We start from the raw sequence: 22869 nt of genomic DNA, 5'->3' as shown, positions 1-22869 counted from the left end.
GCGTAGCCTAAATGGGGCGGCGTAAGCGTGCCTAATTCAAATGAGGATGAGGGGGGCGTGTTTTATGTAAATTACTCGTGACCCGACGTGATTGACGTTTTTTTTACGAACGGCACATCCCAGTGTGCATTGCTCCAAAGTACGCCGCAAGGACGTATTTGTTTCGACGTGAACGTAAATTACGTCCAGCCCCATTCACGGACGACTTCCGCAAACGATGTAAATTTTTCAAAATTCAACGCGGGAACGACGGCCATACTTAACATTGACCAGGCCAGCTATTTGTTCGACTAACTTTACGCCTGAAAACGCCTTACGTAAACGGCGTATCTTTACTGCGACGGGCGCACGTACGTTCGTGAATCGGCGTATCTCGCTGATTTACGCATTCTAGGCGTAAATCAGTGTTCACGCACCTAGCGGCCGGCGGAACTAGACAGCCAAGCTACGACGGCGCAGGCCGTCGTATCTTAGCTAGGTTTAAGTGTATCTCAGTTTGAGAATACACTTAAACTTACGACGGTTTAGATTCAGAGTTACGTCGGCGTATCTACTGATACGCCGGCGTAACTCTTTGTGAATCTGGCTAAAAGAGTGCCCCCTTGTCCTCCGATGAGCCTAAAGTGAATAACGCAACCGAAGTTCACTATATGGACCCCTTATATATTTGTACATGTTGATCATATCCCCCCTTATTCTCCTCTTCTCAGAGTGAATAAATTCAGTTCTTCTAATCTTTCCTCATAGCTGAGCTCCTCCATGCCTCTTATCAGTTTGGTTGCCCTTCTCTGCACTTTCTCCAGTTCCCCGATATCCTTTTTGAGAACTGGAGCCCAAAACTGAACTGCATATTCTAGATGAGGTCTTACTAATGTACAGGGGCAAAATTATATCTCTGTCTCTGGAGTCCATACCTCTCTGAATACAAGAAGGGACTTTGCTCGCTTTGGAAACCGCAGCTTGGCATTGCATGCCATTATTGAGCTTATGATCTACTAAAAGTTGCTGGCTCCCTTCTCTAGGTTTAAATTACAGCTACATTTCCCCGCCTGAGCTCATCTCTTTTTGTGAGCGCAATTTTACTGCTCTTAATAAACACGTTTTAACCATTTACTACTCCATGCTGATTTTGCACCATTTCTCAGGTTTTTTTTTTTTTGAGACAAGAGTCTCATCATAACAGGAGGAAAACGTGATTATACAACACTTCTCAAGTTAACAGTGTCATATTCCACAAAGCCATATGAAAAGCTGATTTTTTGGCACTAGTCAAGCTATGGAGTGTAACATTTAATCAACATTGTCTATGTCTACTTCTGTTCAATATGTGATACACAGATGGACTTCCTAAGTGAGTCAGCAGCAAATGTGGGAATGTCACAACGAGTCCCCTTCGGTTTTTATGCGAGTGTGTTATGGTATGATCTCAGGGGCGTATTATGGTATGATCTCAGGGGCGTATTATGGTATGATCTCAGGGGCGTATTATGGTATGATCTCAGGGGCGTATTATGGTATGATCTCAGGGGCGTATTATGGTATGATCTCAGGGGCGTATTATGGTATGATGTCAGGGGCTTCAGTAATGTTCAAGCATACAATCTCACACTCCCTTAAGCAGTTTTCCAGTAGGATGGATTCATGCCTTGACTCCTCAGGGATGGTTCAACTGATTGGGGCCTTTCTTTAAAGTGATTGTAAAGTCTTGTTATACTTACCTGCTCTGTTGCAGTGGATTTGCACAGAGCAGCCCAGATCCTCCTCTTCTCGGGTCCTTCTTCTGTGCTCCTGGCCCCTCCCTCCTGTCAAGTGCCCCCACAGCAAGCAGCTTCCTATGGGGGCACACAGCCCGAGTCACAGCTCCCGTGTCCATTCAGACATGGCGCAGTGACCCGGCCCCGCCCCCTCTCTCTACTGATTAGTTGACCGACAGCACCGGGAGCCAATGGCGCCACTGCTGTGTCTCAGTCAATCAGGAGGGAGAGCCTCAGACAGCCAAGACACTCGTGGACATCGCTGAACAGCCAAGTTTTAGGGGGTGCTGGGGCGGCTTCTGCACACAGAAGGCTTTTGATCTTAATGCATAGAATACATTAAAGGGGTTGTAAACCCATGTATTTTTTCACCTTAATGCATTCTATGCATTAAGGTGAAACGAACACCTTGCAGTGTCCGGCACCCCCAGTCCCCGTTTTACTTACCTAAGCCCCTGTGGCTGGCCAGCTGGGCTGTTCCCTGAGCCTGCAGCCACCCACTCAGCCTCTTCGCAGGCGCCCATTCAGTTCACGGCATGGCTGGTGGGGAAAGACGGTCAGCTGACTGGTGAGGAATGTGAAGTGAGAGGGGCTGGAGGAGACCCTATCTCCTGATTTTGGCATAGGTGTCACTATACTGCCCCTTTCCCTTCTCACCCCTCCCTCTCTTCTGCGCTCCCCCTTTCCCACTGGTCGATATGAAGTGGTGGGGCACATCTGAGGGATACTTGCTATATCGTTAGACACAATTGCACATTGCGAGCACGATACATACAGTGCCTTGAAAAAGTATTCATACCCCTTGAAATTTTCCACATTTTGTCAGGTTATAACAAAAAATTTAAATGTATGTTAATGGAATTTTATGCGATAGATAGAGCCGCACGATTCTGGCCAAAATGAGAACCACAATTTTTTTTTGCTTAGAATAAAGATCACGATTCTCACAGCTGCTGTGTGCAAAGCCACTGCACAGAGCAGGTAAGAAAAGAAAAGAAAGAAAAAGAAAAAGAAAAAGAAAAAAGGGGAAAAGAAAAAGAAAAAGAAAAAAGGGGAAAAGAAAAAGAAAAAGAAAGAAAAAGAAAGAAAGGAAAAGAAAGAGGGGAAAAGAAAGAAAAAAAAAAAAAAAAGAGAGAAAAAAAAAGAGAGAAAAAGAAAGAAAAAGAAAGAGGGGAAAAGAAAGAAAGAAAGAAAGAAAGAAAGAAAGAAAGGAAAGAAAAGAAAAGAAAAGAAAAGAAAAGAAAAGAAAAAGAAAGAAGGGAAAGGAAAGAAAGAAAGAAAGAAAGAAGGGAAAGGAAAGAAAGAAAGAAGGGAAAGGAAAGAAAGAAAGAAGGGAAAGGAAAGAAAGAAAGAAGGGAAAGGAAAGAAAGAAGGGAAAGGAAAGAAAGAAAATAAAAGAAAAAGAAAGAAAACCACAAGACTTTAGTATCACTTAAAATAAAGTTTTTTTTAAACATATTTGGAAGTCTATCATTCTATCCTCCAGGGACGCCAACGATTTTTCCTGGAGACACACAGTAATAGAGAGCCGATTGTGGAGGGTCCTCACCTTTTATAGACGACCTTCAAGTCCTTCCACTCCAGGAAGCTGCACATTTTAGGTTTGCGGCTGAGCACCGTTTGCATTAAATCTCGCACAAGCTTCTTCTTCTCCCGCTCTGAAGTGGCGACGTACCATTTCTGCAGGCGCAGCTTCCCCTGCCGGCTGAACAGCAGCATAAATCGCATCTACGAGACAAGCACCAGAAATGTCACGTTACAACCATGATGGACGAGCGATGAGCTCCCTCTACTGGCCAACCTGATTATTGGCAGTGGAAAACTGGATTGGACTTTGTCACCTCTCATTCCTTCACACCTCCAAAAAGGATTATTTCTCATTTCAGGACACTGGTTGGTACATCCCATCAGCCAAATGTATCTCTACAAAACCATGGTGTACATTACCCAATCCCTACTCCATAGAAGACAGGCTTTTCTATACTGCACTGATGGACAACAAGCGTGAATCATCTATCATGGGTGCTCAACCTGTGGCTCTCCAGCTGTTTCAGAACTACAATTCCCATGAGGCATTGCAAGCTACTGACTGTTACAAGCATGACTCCCAAAGGCAGAGGCATGATGGGACTTGAAGTTCTGCAACAGCTGGAGAGCCACAGGTTGAGCACCCATGATTTATTGCAGTTTGAAATAAATGGCTTTATAAAACCTGGTATTTTGCCTAATATTACAGGCATATCAGTGACTTGAGCGCATGAAACGCAGCCTGTCAATTCACTAGGCCAGGATCTTCTTGCATTGCATAGAAAAGCACAAAGATCCAGTGCCAAAATAATTAGACTGTAAGCTCTTGGAAGCAACCCTCTTGTATTGCAACTGTACTGCCCCCCTTTATATTGTAAATCACTGCGCAAACTGTTGATGCTATATAAATCCTAAAGAATAATAAATAAAAACGCGTTGTCTCACAAGACGAGCAGAATTCAAGCCTCTAGGGCAGGGATATGCAATTAGCGGACCTCCAGCTGTTGCTGAACTACAAGTCCCATGAGGCATAGCAAGACTGACAGCCACAAGCATGACACCCAGAGGCAGAGGCATGATGGAACTTGTAGTTTTGCAACAGCTGGAGGTGCGCTAATTGCATATACCTGCTCTAGGGCATGGGTCTTCAAACTATGGCCCTCCAGTTGTTCAGGAACTACAATTCCCATCATGCCTAGTTATGTCTGTGAATGTCAAAGTTTTACAAAGCCTCATGGGATGTGTAGTTCCGCAACAGCTGGAGGGCCGTAGTTTTAGGATCCCAGCTCTAGGGTGTGCAGTACGGCATGTGGCCAGAGGTGCGGGGGCGCCGAAGACACTCCAGGCACCCCCGCACCAGCAGTGACACTGGGACAAATTATCTGAGCTTCCATGGAGTCCTATGGGGAAACTCACTTGCTTTGGGATTACAAGCATGCTTCTAGAACGATTTATGCTCGTAATCCAAAAAGGTACTACTTTAATAATAAAGTGTAAAGCTGTAAACCTCAGACATAAAATATGAACAAAGCCTATCCCTCTATAGTGTGTATTTGTCTCAGTCCAGAGCACTGAAATCTGCTGCCAAACTCGTGCCGTGTCCAGTCATGGCACGGGTAAGCAAGTCTTGCATACATGCATCCCCTGAACCCAGAAGAAAAGGACGCTGTACAGGAACATGATTGTGCCTGTATCTGCCACCCACTTACAGTATATTTACTGCGAGCGGCTGGCAGGTGTTTAAGGTTTGGCACGTTTGGGTCATTTTCTTGTGTTCGTGTCCCCAATATTCATTTGGATTGTATTTTTACATCACACCCCCCCCCATTTGAAAATTTGCACTTTACATACAATTATGCGAATACTTGATGACAAAAAAAAAAAAATATGCAACCATCACAATTTTCTTCTCTAGGGTCTCAGAAAATATATACCGTTTGAGAGTTTACTAATCCTTAGGCCATAACATGTTCAATAAACCCTCTTTTTTTTGTCCTAAATAACAAACATGTCACACTTACCTCCTCTGTGCAGTTGGTTTTGCACAGAGTGGCCCTGATCCTCCTCTTCTGGGGTTCCCAGCTGCGCTCGTGGCTCCTGCTCTACTCGAGTGTCCCATCGGAGAAGCGCTCTCCTTCATGACACCCATGCGGGCATGCTCCCGAGTCCTGCTGCTGCGTCTACTGACACAGACAGAGGGACTCTGCTCCGCACCCCGCGCCATTGGATTTGATTGACAGCAGCAGGAGCCAATGGCTGCGCTGCAATCAATCGAGACACCGGCTGGAGCTGCTGTGCTCGTCCCCATTGCTGGAAAGACCAGGTTCAGGTAAGTAAGGGGGGGGGGGGGGCTCTGCATCACAGGAAGTTTTTCACCTTCATGCATAAAGATGAAAAGTAGGGCTGTTACTGATCAAAATGTTTCGGTTCGATTAATCGTTTTTTTTTTAATCGATTAATCGACTAATTTTGATTAATTATAACACACATACAGATCCAATTACTTTTAGCTGATCTCCTTGCAGGCCGATTCCCAGTGCAGCTACCAACCACTGGAAAATGGATAGCAGGATACAAAAAACACACAAAGGCAGCACTCGATGGGAATAGCATTAAAACTTTTATAGTCTTCAAGTAGGTAACCAAATAAATATTGCACTGGAGATAAAATCGATGTAGCTACATAAACTGTAAAAATGGTGCGAAAAGCAGTCATAAAAACATGTAGCTAAGTATAATACTGGTATAAAAATGTGTACAACGATACCACTGCTGAATACAGATGAGGAGAGGTTAACATCAGTTCGTCAGCATGTAGATGTCCCGTGAAGGGAACTATCACAACTCCCAGTAGATGTTTGTAGAATCCCAGGTTGATAGAGGGAAGTGTAACAGCCCTTGCGTGTGGCAGATAGGAAGGTCCCGCCGGCATGCAGATATGAAGGCACAGCAAAGGAGCCCTTCAGATGGACACGGCAAGCCCCGCCAGTGTCCGTGACATCTCCGGATCTCCGACGGAACTCCCTGAAGGCCCGGAAGGCGGCGGAGAGGCGAGTACCAATCAAAAGAATTTTAATCGATCAAAAAAATTAAAGATTAATCGATTAATTAAAAGTTAATTTGCACAGCCCTAATGAAAACCCATGAGGGTTTAACCTTTAAGGTTTGACACGTTTGGTTTCAAATTACTGGAAGCAACCTCATCTTTAAATATTTTACAAAAAAATATTGGGTAATTTTATTGTGTTTGCGCCCCCATTATTTACTTTAGTGTTTTTTTACTTGAATTTTTTTTTTTTTTTTTTTTTTAAAGCCGGCGGCTACAAATACTGAAGCTGCTGACTTTTAAAAAAATGGACACTTACCTGTCCAGCGTGCCCGCGATGTTGGCAGCCGAGGCCGAGCAATCGCTTGTCCCTCAGCTGCCCCCGCCGCCATCCTCTGTGAGGGAATCCAGAAGTGAAGCGTTGTGGCTTCACTGCCCGGTTACCTACTGCGTATGCGCGAGTAGCGCGGAGCGCCCTCACGGGGCCCCGCTCGAGACAGTGGGGGGGGGGGTGAAGTGGGGCGAGTCTATACCCAGAAGTGGGTACAAATACCTGTCTGTCTATCTTAGACAGGTATCTGGACCCCCCTGAAAAGGTGCCAAATGTGAAACTGGAGGGGGGGGGGGGGTTGTTCCAAAAAGCGGAAGTTCCATTTTTGGGTGGAACTCCGCTTTAATTAAAAATTTGCACTTTATATACACAACTCTGCTAATACTAGGCGTCATAAGAAGAAAAAAATTGCAACAGCCACCTTTGTCTTCTCTAGGGTCTCTGCTTTCAGAAAAGATATACTGTTTAAGAGTTTTAACTAAATCTTCAGGCATAAACATGTTCAATAAATGCTTAAAGTTGTAGTAAACCTACGTGTTTTTTCACCTTAAAGCGGGGGTTCACCCAAAAAAATGTTTTTCAACATTACATTCAGGCGAGTTGTGATAATGACATTAGGCTTTTTTTTTCTTAAATCCTTGCTGTACATACCGTTATATCTACATTTTCACTGCGGCTTCCGGGTATGTAATCTGCGGGACTGGGCGTTCCTAATTGATTGACATGCTTCCGACCGGTGCATACAGCAGCGCGTCACGAGTTGCCGAACTTCGGTGCGCAGGCGCCGTATAGAGCCGACTCGCAGTCCGGCTTCTTTCGGCAACTCGTGACGCGCTGCTGTATGAGCCGGTCGGCAGCATGTCAATCAATTAGGAACGCCCAGTCCCGCAGATTACATACCCGGAAGCCGCGGTGAAAATGTACATAAAACATTATGTACGGCAAGGATTAAAAAAAAAAAAAAAAAAACAGCCTAATGTCATTATCACAACTCGCCTGAATGTAATGTTAAAAAAAATTTTTTGCGGTGAACCCCCACTTTAATGCATCCTATGCACTAAGGTAAAAGAAAAAACACACACAAAAAAAAAAACAACACAACCTTGCACTGTCCAGCCCCCCAGTTTTACTTACCCGAGCTCCAAATTTTCGTCGGCGTAATCCTGCCGTCGCTCTCTCCATGGCTTCTTGGCTCTTCATTGGATAGATTGATGGCAGCGCAGCCATTGGTTCCCGCTGCTGTCAATCAAATCCAATGATCCGGGGGGTGGGGACGAGTCATACACTCGGCGGCTATGGACACAGTGTATGACTCCGGCGTGTGCCCGCAAGGTAACCCCCCCTCGGGAGAGCGCTTCCCAGAGGGGGTTATCTAATGCGGGGAAGAGCTGAGAGAGCCGCCGTGGGACCCCAGAACAGGTGTGCACAACGAACTGCACAGTGGAGGCAAGTATGACGCGTTTGCTATTTATTTTTTAAACGGGGATCTTTACAACCACTTAAAAAAAATAAAAATTCTGACAGCGAAAGGGTTAACCAGTGACGGCGGGGTTGCAGAATCAGAACCAGGACAAAATGCAAGCAGATTAAACTCCAGCTTTAGGCCTTACGCACACGAATGTCAAAAACAGACCGCGATAGGCCGGTTTGCTGGCCATGACCCCCATTCAACATATTCATGTCACCAGAGCTCAGAGACCGGTTTTGTGACATTACAGCGGCCAGTGAAGCAGCTTGCACTGACTTGTTCCAGGCCGTCCTCTCCTCTGACAAGGCTCACAATGGAGTCATTTCTGGTCCTGCCGGTAGCACCGGTTAGACTTGTTTTTCCTCTTCCTCCTGGCAGGCTTCCTTCCCCAGAAGTCTAAGCCATTTCCTCCTACTGGTCCCATAAACCTCCTCCTCTCTTACCTTGTGTCTGCTACTTCTTCCATATAAATCCCTATTAGAGGATCTCCCCACCGGGCTTATCGATCCAAACAAAGGGCTCTTCCAATAATGAAAATGGCGCCGAAATCTTCAAAAAATCACGTCACTTCCAGTCTCGAAGTCCCGCGATTCTAGCCCTAGGTCATTTTGCAAGTCGCCTCTCAAGTCGTCTTGAGATTGCCTTGCCGAGTCGCCCCCAAAGTCGTGCCGCCTGCGTGTGAACCGGCTCTAAACTTAGCCCAATTTTGTTTGTATAAATGTAAAAGATTTTACGCCGCAAGAATCGTGATCTTTATTCTAAGCAAAAAATAAATTGCGATTCTCATTTTGGCCAGAATCACGCAGCTCTACTATCCAAAGTTAAAACAACAAGGGCAGACGATAGATAGATATATATATATATATATATATATATCTATCTATTCGATTTAAAGCCATTAGGCAGAAGTGACATAGGACGTCGCTCTGGTCCTCCAAAGGCATAGAGTTGAGTGGAGCCCATGTTGCCCTCACTCGACTTCCTGCCCATCGCTCCAAGGGATTGGATCCCCCCCTTTACTGAAAGCTCCGGTAAGCAGGGTGGAGCACCTCTCCCACTGCCTATAAAAGGGATTCCACCGCCGGGAGCACTTTAACCACTTAACGCCCGCCGCACGCCTATATACGTCCGCACAATGGCACGGACAGGCAGAAGGGCGTATATATACGCCCTTGCCTTCTAGCGGGTGGGGGGTCCGATCGGGACCCCCTCCGCTGCGTGCGGGATTCCTCGGGGAGCGATCCGGGACGACGGCGCGGCTATTCGTTTATAGCCGCTCCGTCGCGATCGCTCCCCGGAGCTGAAGAACGGGGAGAGCCGTATGTAAACACGGCTTCCCCGTACTTCACTGTGGCGGCGCATCGATCGAGTGATCCCTTTTATAGGGAGACTCGATCGATGATGTCCATCCTACAGCCACACCCCCCTACAGTTGTAAACACACACACAGTGATCCTTAACTCCTACAGCGCCCCCTGTGTTTAACTCCCAAACTGCAACTGTCATTTTCACAACAAACAATGCAATTTAAATGCATTTTTTGCTGTGAAAATGACAATGGTCCCAGAAATGTGTCAAAATTGTCCGAAGTGTCCGCCATAATGTCGCAGTCACGAATAAAAATCACTGATCGCCGCCAATAGTAGTAAAAAAAAAAAAAATTAATAAAAATGCAATAAAACTATCCCCTATTTTGTAAACACTATAAATCTTGCGCAAACCAATCGATAAACGCTTATTGCGATTTTTTTTACCAAAAATAGGTAGAAGAATACGTATCGGCCTAAACTGAGGAAAAAAAAAAAAATTATATATGTTTTTGGGGGATTTTTATTATAGCAAAAAGTAAAAAATATTGAATTTTTTTCAAAATTGTCGCTCTATTTTTGTTTATAGCGCAAAAAATAAAAACCGCAGAGGTGATCAAATACCACCAAAAGAAAGCTCTATTTGTGGGAAAAAAAGGACGCCAATTTTGTTTGGGAGCCACGTCGCACGACCGCGCAATTGTCTGTTAAAGCGACGCAGTCCCGAATCGCAAAACCTGGCCTGGGCATTTAGCTGCAAAATGGTCCGGGGCTTAAGCGGTTAAAATCGGATGTCGACTCGCCCGTTGTATAAAAAAAATATCGGGGTCATATCAACGGTATAGAACGTCACAGTAATGAAATTATATATATTGGGCAGTTTTGAAGAGGCGGAGAGATCCGATCGCTTTATGAATTGCTTGCAAATGAATCCCCTTCATCTGTTGGTTTGAATTCCTTACAAGCAAAGATTGAAGAGGATGGATGGAGATTGGCAGTAAATCTCACGGTCTATTGGAGTCGTGTTTATCAGACAATTCTTTGGTGGTTGGAGAACATGGACGTTATCTTTGACAAACCAAATCACCGAGGACCTCTGGTCACACTTAGGAATTTTTCCCACTCCTAGGATTTCTATTGAAATAAAATGGAAAAGCATCAAAATACGTCAGTCAGCGCACACCAACTTGTATTGTCTTCTCTCAGTCAATGTGCTGATGTTCGCCGTGACGCACGTTGACTGGAGTCGTAATACATCCATTGACAAAACGTTTTGATGCATTTTCATTGATTTCAAAAGGAAACTAACAGGCACTGAATGGTCTAAAAGCAGAATTTTGTTGATCCAAAAGCCTTGTTTTATTGCTTGCACGCGCATATTAACCCTTTCATGCCTATTTCTGACCATTGTTGCTTGCAAGTTAAAAATCTGTATTTTTTGCTAGAAAATAACTTAGAACTCCCAAAAATTATATTATATTATGTTTATGTTCATTTGAATGGGCTGCAAATTTAACTGGAATGCAGAAAAGAGTATTGCATACCATGCCACACCGAATGGAGTACCACAGCTCCATGCGACTCGATAGCCACAAAACGCACTGCTTTTGCGATCTGTGTTTGGGACGCAATTGACATTACACTGACACCAACAGCAGATCACAGGTTTTTTTTTTTTATTTTTTTTTTATTATTTTTTTGCCATCTGTGTCCCACAAGGGAGATTTCCCTTCACTTCCCAACCCATAGTCAAAGAGGAAGTGGAAGGAAATCACTGCAAATAAAGTAGGGCTGCAAAAATTAACGATTAATTCCTTGATTAATCGTTTATTCTTTTGATCGGTACAAGTGGTGCAATGGATCGTAAATGATCCGTGATCTGAACAAGTCACCATATGTGGATCGGCACATCACGTGATCTGCGGAGCTCCGCTGCTGCCTCGGCCATAGGAAAGGCTGCGGCTTCGGACTAGCTCCCGGAGCGGCGCCATCTTGGTCCACCTGGCGGTGGCCTAGGTGAGCCTAGAGCGGCGCGCTGACATCACCCAGCCTCAACTGCTCGTGTTTGGCCGGCTTCTCTGGTAAGACCAAGCAAGCACTAATCTTCCATTACAGCGGCAGCCGCGACGTGTCCGTGGACATTACAGCCGCGACGTGTCCGTGGACATTACAGCCGCGACGTGTCCGTGGACATTACAGCCGCGACGTGTCCGTGGACATTACAGCCGCGACGTGTCCGTGGACATTACAGCCGCGACGTGTCCGTGGACATTACAGCCGCGACGTGTCCGTGGACATTACAGCCGCGACGTGTCCGTGGACATTACAGCCGCGACGTGTCCGTGGACATTACAGCCGCGACGTGTCCGTGGACATTACAGCCGCGACGTGTCCGTGGACATTACAGTGGGGACTATATATGGTGGCGATCCGAAAAATGTATGTGCGTTATAATAATCGAAATTAGTCGATAAAAAAAAGAAAAAAAACACGATGAATCAAACACGAAAATTGTAATCAGTAACAGCCCTAAAATTAAGGGAATCCCCCCCCCCCCCAGAACTAGTGCCCCCATTGAAAGATTTCCCCTCTATTCCTGTTCTGGTGACAACCCAACATTTTGGATTTTCTTTCACTTTCAAAGATAACAGTAAACAGGACGACACAGACAGCAATAAAAACTGACAGATGATCGCGCTCCACGCAAAACTTAAACAAAAAAAAGATAAAATTGCCGGTAGTTACTCTTCAAAGCATAACTATGGGCAAAAAAATATTATTTTTTGTTTATTACTAGACAAGTAACAGAGAGGACATTTTCCAATGGGCACACTAGTAAAGATATTTATCTATACACACACACACACACACACACACACACACACGATGCTTTGTGTAAACAATAAATGACACTTTGGTGTTGTGTGTAAACCCTCCATAGATCCTGGAGTTGATAAATACCGGCGCAGACAGATTTAGTGGAAGTGTATCCCGTGCTTTCTAAGGCTGCGGTCACATCGAAGCATTTTACACAGAGATGAACCAAATCTCCCTACATAGGTTTTACATCTCTATCTGATGTCTTCACATTTATATACTGTGGAACCTTGGATTACAAGCATAATACGTTCCAGGAGAATGCTTGTAATCCAAAGCGAGTTTCCGCATAGAAGTCAATAGAAATGAAAATAATTTGTTCCGCATTGACTTATATGGCATGCAATATCGCATGTGGCCAGAGGTGGAGGGGGGGCGCCAGAGAACCTCGGGGACGGCTCAGCTGAACTCGGAAAGGCTCAGGAACGGAGTATTTCAGTTCTTCTGAGTATTTCCGAACAGCTCCATGGCTATGGCCGCCGCTGTATCACGGGAGCGGGCTCGCAAAAGCTTTCCACCATGCGTGGGAGCTCGCATGAACGTGAAAAACTTTTGCGAGGAGGGGGCAGAGACAGCCGCCGAGGGACCCCAGAAGATGAGGATCGGGGACACTCTGTGCAAAACGAACTGCACAGCGGAGGCAAGTATAACATCTTTAGGCTGCATTCACATCTATGCGACAGCGGCGTATTTTGCCGCGAGTGTGTATCTTTTTTTTTATTTTTTTCAGATTCTTCCCATTGCTGTCAATGGGCGCCTGAAAAAAAGGGTCCGGGCCTTTTTTTCAGCTGACAGGCGTTCGGCGTCTATGAGATGTGAACCATCTCCATAGACAGCAATGGGAATTCTCCCCTCTAGCGGCAGAAGCGTCGGGCGTTATGTCGCATAGATGTGAATGGAGCCTTAAGGCTGTACTTCTCCTTTAAGAAGAGTGATTAAAGGAGACGTTCACTGCCAGCCAATGGAGGCTCCTCAGGGACGGGGTGAAGGATCGGGTTACTTTCAAGGCCCTCTGCCTCACTCACAAATGGACACAAGGCATTACTCCGCAATAACCATGTGAGAAAATAAAACACTACACCCCAAGCCGTCCCCTCCGATCTACCAACCAAAACCTCCTCCACATCCCCAAGACCCGCTACAAATCAAAAGGAGAACGAAGATTCGCAGTCCAGGGACCACGGCTGTGGAACGCGCTACCCACAGACATCCACACGGAAGAAAACCCATCGGGCCTTCAGGAAAAAAAAAAAAAACAACTTAAGACCCACCTCTTCTGAAGACACAAGGCGGAGACTGGCTGGAAAAAGCGCCTTGAGGCGATTTAGTAAACATTTGCAGCGCTATACAAGTTACTCATAATGTGAATTTATTATTATTTTTTTAACCACTTCCTTACTGGGCACTTAAACCCCTTCCTGACCAGAGGACTTTTTGCGATTCGGCACTGCGTCGCTTTAACTGACAATTGCGCGGTCGTGCGATGTGGCTCGAAAACAAAATTAACGTCCTTTTTTCCCCACAAATAGAGCTTTCTTTTGGTGGTATTTGATCACCTCTGCGGTTTTTATTTTTTGCGCTATAAACAAAAATAGAGCGACAATTTTGAAAAAAAAAAAATATTTTTACTTGTTGCTGTAATAAATAGCTCAATTTTTTTTTTTTACGTTTTTTTTTTATCCTCAGTCTAGGCCGATACGTATTCTACATATTTTTAGTGAAAAAAAAAAAAAAAAAAAAAAAAAAATCGCAATAAGCGACTGGTTTGCGCAAAAGTTATAGCGCCTACAAAATAAGGGACAGAATTATTATTATTATTTTTTTTTTTTTACTAGAAATGGCGGCGATCTGCGATTTTTATTGGGACTGCGACGTTATGGCGGACACATCGGACACTTTTGACACGTTTTTGGCGCCATTCACATTTATACTGCAATCAGTGCTATAAATATGCACTAATTACTGTATAAATTTTTTTTTTACTAGAAATGGCGGCGATCTGCGATTTTTATTGGGACTGCAACGTTATGGCGGACACATCGGACACTTTTGACACATTTTTGGCGCCATTCACATTTATACTGCAATCAGTGCTATAAATATGCACTAATTACTGTATAAATTTTTTTTTTTACTAGAAATGGCGGCGATCTGCGATTTTTATTGGGACTGCGACGTTATGGCGGACACATCGGACACTTTTGACACATTTTTGGCGCCATTCACATTTATACTGCGATCAGTGCTATAAAAATGCACTAATTACTGTATAAATGTGACTGGCAGGGAAGGGGTTAACACTAGGGGGTGAGGAAGGGGTTAAATGTGTATCCTAATTAGTGTTCTAACTGTGGGGGAGGGGGGGTGACTGGGGGGGTGACCGATCTGTGTCCCTATGTACAAGAGACACAGATCCGTCTCCTCTCTCCCCTGACAGCACCGCTGTCTGCGAGAGCCGGGAATGAGAGATGATCTCATATGTAAACATATGAGATCATCTCTCATTGGCCGCACAGATTGCCTAGGAAACGGCCGCTCCGATTGGCCGTTCACGGCGATCTGTGACTGGCTGTGTCCAAGGGACACGGCCAGCACAGCAGTTCCCCGCTGCGCGCTCGGGAGCGCGCGCGGGGAACGCGAAAAGGGGCGGCCGTAAAAACACGGCCTCCCAGAGAAGTAGAGCCACCCGGCGGCCGTATATAGTCGTACGGCCGTCGGGAAGTGGTTAATTAGGAGGCTGGAAAGAATCGCACCCACAAGCAGCAAATCCCAGGTGTCGTGCAGCACTCCTGTCTGTCTGTACCTCGTATGAGATGAGCGGTTACTGAATGACAGGGAGAAATAATGAACTACCAGAGCACTCTACATCACCGAGAACAACAAGCCGACAGCTGCAAAGGTCATCAGTACTTGTAGTTCTCCCATTCACAGGACTCTGTGAATGAATGACGTGGGCGAGGTGAGTGAAGTCCTGCCAGGACATTTATTTCAACAGCGAGGGGGGGGGTGGGGGAGAGAGAGAAGATCCTCGGCTCACTGTCACAATGGGGGAGGGGGAGTGCAGGGGATTCTGCATCCGTAACACATTACACCCTCAGCCCCCGTTCACACCTAGGCGTATATACGCCTGTAGTGCGACGCCGCTGCAGCCCCGAGACGCCAGAGGGATGATTTAACATGCACCTCTATGGAGATGGTTCACATTTCCACGCCGAACGCCTGCTGCCAGAAAAAAAGTCCCGGACCTTTTTTTCAGGCGGCTTTCGGCGTTCGGCATAGGAGATGTGAACCATCTCCATAGAGGAGGTGAAGGCTGCATTCACAATCGCAGCGTTTTGTCGCCGCAAATCGCGGTACAAGTCGCCGCATTTCGCGGGACAAAACGCCGCGATTTTGTACGCCGAGGTGTGAATGCAGCCCAAGGCTGCATTCACACCTGAGCATTTTGCCGCCTGAAGCTATAAAACGCTAGAGGGAAAAAAATCCATTATTCTCAATGGAGATGGTTCACATCTCTACTCCAAAACGCCTGACGCCGAACGCCTGAAGCACAAACAAGTACTGGACCCTTTTTTGTCGCTCGAATCGGGCGGATTTGGGCGTTTTTGAACGTTTGTATTCCCATAAAAACTAATGGAAACGCTAGATTCAAGCGTCTAGCGCGACAACAAGCGTTTCTACGGGCGTTTTGTCGCTGTAATCTGTTCTGTGAAATAGAAAATTCACCCGGGAAGGAGATAAAAAAAAAAAAAAAAAATCTACAAACATACCAACAAATGATGAAAGATTTTTATTTTAGTCAATAGGAAAAATGATAAACGACGAAGTTCAAAAACGTCGGACAACGCTGTATGCAAACAAGCGACAAAACGCCGGAAAAAATACGACCAAAAACGCTACGCTCAGGCGTGAATGCAGCCTAAGGGCCAGTTCACACCAGATGCAGTTCCGTTTTCTTTTGCACCAATGAAGTAAGTTCCGGTCATTTTCTGCACCGGAAACTGACTGCGTGGTGTGAACTAGAGCCATTGGAATACATGGAAAACACTGCGCATGCATTTTCAGTGCAGAAAAAAAAAAAAAAAGCACACAGAACTGAATCTATTGTGGTGTACCAGCACTTAATAGGACACTAAAGTTACCGTATTTATCGGCGTATATCGCGCACTATTTTCCCCTTAAAATAAGGGGGAAATCGTGGGTGCGCGATATACGCCGATAGCCGCTTCCCGCGCTCAGTTTGAAATCCTGCGCCGACATATACCGAGTGCAGTACACTCGGGTACATTCGGCTAGGCTCGGCTTCGCTCGTGCTCACGCATAAACGTCACGGAGCGTGAGCGCGAGCGAAGCCGAGCCTTGCCGAATGTACCCGAATGTACTGCACTCGGTATATGTCGGCGGAGGCGTTCGAACTGAGCGCGGGAAGCGACATGAGGCGCGCGCTGGAGAAGCCGGGAGGACACCATCGAGGCCGCAGACGGACGCCGGACCGGACGATGGACGCTGGGAAGACACCAAAACTAAGTAATAAAATCATATAACTTTTTTTTTTTACAGGAATTTCGGGGGCAACATTAGGGATGCGCGGTATACGCGGGAGCGTGTTATACCGCGATAAATACGGTAATACTTTTTTTTTTTTTTTAAATAACAAACATGTTATACTTTTGCACACAGTGTCCCCGATCCTTCTCTTCTGGGGTCCCACGGCGGCTGTCATGGCTCCCCCCCCCCCCCAGAAAAAAAAACAACACACACACACACACACTTAAAGTGGAGGTTCACCCAAAAACTCAATTTTTAACATTAGATTGAGGCTCATTTTGGGCAGCAGAATCGGGTGTTTTTTTTTTAAAATCGAAGCCGTACTTACCGTTTTAGAGAGCGATCTCCGCTGCTTCCGGGTATGATCTTCGGGACTGGGCGTTCCTATTTGATCGACAGGCTTCCGACCGTCGCATACATTGCGTCACGAGTTCCCGAAAGTAGCCAAACGCCGGTGCGCAGGCGCCGTATAGAGTCGCACCAACGTTCGGCTTCTTTCGGCTACTCGTGACGCAATAGATGCGACCGTCGGAAGCCTGTCAATCAAATAGGAACGCCCAGTCCCGAAGACCATACCCGGAAGCGGCGGAGATCGCTCTCTAAAACGGTAAGTACTGCTTCGATTTTTAAAAAAAAACACCCGATTCTGCTTCCCACAATGAGCATCAATCTAATGTTAAAAAAAAAAAAAAAAAATTCGGGTGAACTCCCGCTTTAATAACAGAATAAATATATCATTAAACATTTATAGCAACAATAATAATAAAAACTAAAAAAAAGAGGAGCATAAACACCCAACATACTCTCATCTTGTATAGTGGACGATATAACTTGGGTTGGTTTGGGAGTGTAAAATAATAAAACAAATATATATATATATATATATATATATATATAATATTATTATTATTATTATTATTATTATTATTATTAGTGGAATACTATATAACTGAAAAAAAATAAATGCATAATAAAAAAAAATGATCTATAATGTATATATATATATATATATATATATATATATATATATATATATATATAAATAAATAGAAGGTCAGGTGAGGCCCCCCTAATGTATCCGGGTCCCCAGTGCTGTAAGCAGACATTTCTGACCACCCTCCCCTCCCCCACAGAGGGTCCATACTCCTGTATGATCAGATTCCTCCCCCCCCGACATGTGACAGGCAGACATGACGTCACCTCTCCAGGTATACAGGTAACCCCCCTCACCTGCCCCCCTTCTCCCCACACACACAAGTCTCCTCTCCCTCATTCTCACCATCTTGCTGCCCGGTCCCTGAGCCGCCTCTCCCCGTCTGAAGGCCTGCTCTCAGGCCTCGGTCCCCGGACTCTCGTGGTTGCAGTGTCCGGACCCGGTACCTCCTCCTCCCCCAGCCTCACCCCGCAAGGAGGAGAGAGGAGGGCTGGAAGGAAGAGCTGCGCATGCGCCGGTCCTCTACTCCGCTTACCACGCACGCGCGCAGCCCCCATTTTTGCACTGCGCAGGCGCCGGATACGCGAATCGACCTCGGCTCGCTAAAGTGCGCATGTGCCAAGTGTTCTACAGGAGCCTGGGAGGTCCAAACTTCCTACAGTGCAAATTATCTGCAGTCAAGGGGTTGAGCAAGAGGCGTGTTTGTAACTATGACAACGATTGGCACTTCTTACCTGGTGGAGTGTAGGAGGGGGTTTTAGCTGAATGGACACGTCACTGCACTAGCGCCACGCCCCTCCATGTGAAGAAGGAGGGCGCCATCTTGTTGGTGGGTAAACAGCTCTTGGAAAGCATTACTGAGGCAGACACATTTATGAGACGGGCTATTTCTTTTGGGTCTGACTGTCTATATGTGGTCCAACGTTATGAAGTAGAACTGCAGCCAAAAATAGTATTTATTTGTTAGAAAATTACTTATAACCCTCAAACGATATACATTCTTTTTAGTAGAGACCCTAGGTAATAAAATGGCGAGTCACATGGTATTTGCACAGCAGTTTTTCAAGTGCATTTTTTTGGAAAAAATAAATTTTAATACATTTAAAAAAAAAAAGGAAAACACAATATATATACGCCTTTTTTTTTTTTTTTTGTATAATGTGAAAGATGATGTTACGCTAGGGTTGCCACCTCATCCCTTTAAAAAGGAACACATATTAATTACACAGGTTCTGTGGCTAATTAAGGAGGTAATTAGACTCATTTGGTGCCTTTCCTGCATTAAATTAACCTCAGAACCTGTGTAATTCATATGTGTTCCTTTTTAAAGGGAGGAGGTGGCAACTCTATGTTACGCAGAGTAAATAAATACCTAACATGTCACGCTTTAAATTTGCGCACACTCGTGGAATGGCGACATACTGTACCTGTTGCCGAGAATGTGTTTCCAGCACAACAGCATCGCGCTGATTCTCGGCGACAGGGTGCCGACATCTCGCACTCGCTGGAATAGAAAAAGCACATTCCAGCGAGCACGTCATAGAAGCGGCGGGGATCCGACTTGGATTCCCACCAATTCTAGCCACGACGTTTGGTATGATTCATGAGGGGGAAATTTTAAATAAAAAAACGGCATGGGTTCCCCCCCATGGGGCATACCAGGCCCTTAGGTCTGGCATGGGTTGTAAGGAGAACCCCCCTGCGCAGAAACACCGGCATGGGGGTTCCCCCACAATCCATACCAGACCCGTATCCAAAGCACGCTACCCGGCCGGTCACGAAAGGAGTGGGGACAAGCGAGCGTCCCCCCCTCCTGAGCCGTACCAGGCCGCATGCCCTCAACATGAGGGGGTTGGGAGTTCTGGGGCAGGGGGGCGCACTGCGGCCCCCCCACCCCAGAGCACCCTGTCCCCATGTTGATAAGGACAGGATCTCTTCCCGACACCTCTACCCATGCTCCGGTGGGTAGGTACCGGAGCATGATGGGACTGTGACATCATAAGAGGCCTATATAAATCGGCATTACAGCGGGAAGAAGCATTGCGTCAACATCGGAAGAAGAGAAGAAGGCAGAAGACGGCAAAGAAGGCAAAGAAGAGCGGGCTGATCCGCCGCTAGTATTTGAGCTAACACGAAGATAGCGGCGGCCAGCCCTGAAGGAGAAGGCACCGGAGAGCGAGCGGGAGAAGAACCGGGGAGCGCAGAGACGACAGCGGAGAGCAGAGAAGATGGAAGAAGACCCCCCCGGAGAGTGGAGAAGACCCCCGGAGAGCGGAAGAGAACCAGACGGCGGTGAAGACCGACACCCCCCCCTGCCGAAGACATTGAAGAAGAAGGCCCCCCCCCTCGTAAAAAAGCTAAAGAAGAGATGGGGGGGCCCCATATTCATTCACCTAGGGTGGGGGGCCGGTATCTGGGGGCCCCCTTATTAAAGGGGGCTCCCAGGTTCCGATAAGCCCCCCGCCCGCAGACGCCGACAACCAACGGCCAGGGTTGTCGGGAAGAGGCCCTGTCCTTATCAAAATGGGGACAGGGTGCTCTGGGGTGGGGGGCCACAGTGTGCCCCCCTGCCCCAGAGCACCCAACCCCCCCATGTTGAGGGCATGCGGCCTGGTACGGCTCAGGAGGGGGGCGCTCGCTCGTCCCCACTCCTTTTCTGATCGGCCAGGCGGCATGATTTGGATACAAGTCTGGTATGGATTGTGGGGGGACCCCCACGCCGTTTTTTCGGCGTAGGGGGGTTCTCCTTACAACCCATGCCAGACCTAAGGGCCTGGTATGCCCCGTGGGGGGGAACCCATGCCGTTTTTTTATTTAAAATTTGGCGTGGAGTTCCCCCTCATGAATCATACTAAACGCTGCGGCCTAAATTGGCGGGAATCCAAGTCGGATCCCCGTCGCTTCTATGACGGCTCTGTCTCCATCGCGGCAAGCCAGCTCGGCGCTGGCTCCTGCGATGGGGCTCGTAGGTGGTCAATCTCGCTCCCTTTCTCGGCGAGATTGACCACCTACGAGCCCCATCGCAGGAGCCAGCGCCGAGCCGGCTTGCCGCGATGGGGAAAAAGCTGTCATAGAAGCGACGGGATCCGACTTGGATTCCCGCCAATTTAGGCCGCAGCGTTTAGTATGATTCATGAGGGGGAACTCCACGCCAAATTTTAAATAAAAAAACAAAAAAACAACTATATCGCGGTCACCCACTGTACTACGGTATTTAGAAATCCCCATAGGTAACGTTTTAACCAATTAAGGACCGGGCCTATACTTTGCACTTGATGTTTACAAGTTAAAATCTTTTTTTTTTTTTTTTGCTAGAAAATAACTAGTAAAATGAAATAAAAAAGTGATCGTTGCAATACTTTCTGTCACACCGTATTTGTGCAGCAGTCTTATAAACACAGTTTTTGGGGGAAAAAATCACTTTTTTAATAAACAAAATAAGAAAACAGTAAGGTTAGCCCAATTTTTTTTATATTGTGAAAGATAATGTTATGCCGAGTAAATTGATACCCAACATGTCACGCTTCAAAATTGCGCACGCTCGTGGAATGGTGACAAACTTTGACACTTAAAAATCTTCATAGGTGAAGTTTAAAAATACCTGTTTAGAGGTACAGAGGAGGTCTAGTGCTAGAATTTTTGCTTTCACTCTAATGCCGTGTACAGACGATCGGACATCCCGATAACAAATGTTCGATGGGAACTTGTTGTCGGAAATTCCGACCGTGTGTAGGCTCCATCGGACATTTTCTGTCAGATTTTTCGACAACAAAAATTTGATGAGCTGGTTCCAATTGTGTGTGGACAATTCCGACCCCAAAATTCCACGCATGCTCTGAATCAAGTACGAGACGGAAACGCTCGGTCTGGAATGTTCGTAATGGAGATAGCACATTCGTCACGCTGTAACGGACTGAAAAGCACGAGGCTGAAAAGCGCAAATCGTCTCTCACCAAACTTCTACTAACACGACTGGTATTGAACTACCCTTTAATAGTGCCGTCGTACATCTTGTACGTTACAGCGTTCTTGACGTTCGGAATTTCCGACAACATTTGTGTGACCGTGTGTATGTAAGACAAGTTTGAGACAACATCCGTCGGAAAAAAATCCACGGTTTTGTTGTCGGAATGTCAGATCGTCTGTATGCGGCATAAAGATTGCAGTGATACCTCACATGTGTGAGGTATCGAGCGTGACCTTCGAATGCGTTTGCTTCTGTGCGCGAGCATGGCGGGATGGGGCGCTATACATTTTTTATTTTTTTATTTATTTAACTTTTTTTTTTTACGCTGTCCCTTTAAAAAAATAAATTTGGATCACTTTTATCCCTATTACAAGGAATGTAAACATCCCTTGTAATAGAAAAAAAACCATGACAGGACCTCTTTAATGTGAGATCTGGGCTCAAAAAGACCTCAGATCTCACATTTACACTTAAATGCAATAAAAAAAAAATCCCCTTTAAGACCATTGGGTGGAAGTGACGTGTGACGTCGCTTCCGTCATCCAATGAAATTGAGTCAAGTGGGGGCCATCTTTCCCTCACTCGACTCCATGCGTCTAAGGGGGAAGGACCTGATCGTCTCCGCCGCTACAATGGCTCTGGTAAGCGGCGGGAGGGGGGTGGGCACCTCTCCCTCCTTCGATAAAAATGATCGCGTGGCAAATCCACTGCGAAAACCATCTTTATCTGAAAGCTGACCACCCACAGTTCTTAAAAATACCAGGGTTATGGCAGCTATCCGTTGCCATAACAAAGGTATTCAACGTCGAACAGACAATGTATAACGACGGCGGGCGGCCTGGAAGTGGTTAAACGCCTTTACAGGTTACCTGTTTAGAGTTACAGAGGAGGTCTTGCTCTAGAATTATCGCTCTCACTCAGATGTTTGCGGTAGACATGTACACTGCCGAAAGATTTGTTTTTTTTACGTTTTCGTTTTATTTGTTTCTTTGCTTTTTTTTGGAAATTTGGGAAATTCGAAAAATTCTTTTTTTTTTCGTTTTGTTTAATTAGTTTTTTTTGCTTCTTTCGGAAATTTGAAAAATTAGTTTTTTTCGTTATATTCGTCTT

At 46.0% G+C, this 22869-nt stretch overlaps 1 protein-coding gene across 1 annotated transcript in view; it reads right to left on the bottom strand.

Annotated features, from left to right (window-relative positions):
• AP1S1 (adaptor related protein complex 1 subunit sigma 1) overlaps nucleotides 1-18294 on the bottom strand; it is a 60666-nt gene extending 42372 nt beyond the window's left edge. The window contains exons 1-2 of the mRNA XM_040346710.1: nucleotides 18138-18294; nucleotides 3304-3482 (exon numbers count right to left, since the gene is read on the bottom strand). Coding sequence (XP_040202644.1) covers nucleotides 3304-3482; nucleotides 18138-18140 — 182 coding nt within the window. The 5' untranslated portion in view covers nucleotides 18141-18294. The remainder of the gene's footprint in view (nucleotides 1-3303; nucleotides 3483-18137) is intronic.
• Nucleotides 18295-22869: the final 4575 nt, after the last annotated feature.

The sequence above is a fragment of the Rana temporaria genome, chromosome 3 (genome assembly GCF_905171775.1).
Source record: "Rana temporaria chromosome 3, aRanTem1.1, whole genome shotgun sequence".
NCBI lineage: Eukaryota > Metazoa > Chordata > Amphibia > Anura > Ranidae > Rana > Rana temporaria.
Note: the sequence above shows the minus strand (reverse complement) of the source record. Positions and strands in the feature narration are given on the sequence as shown.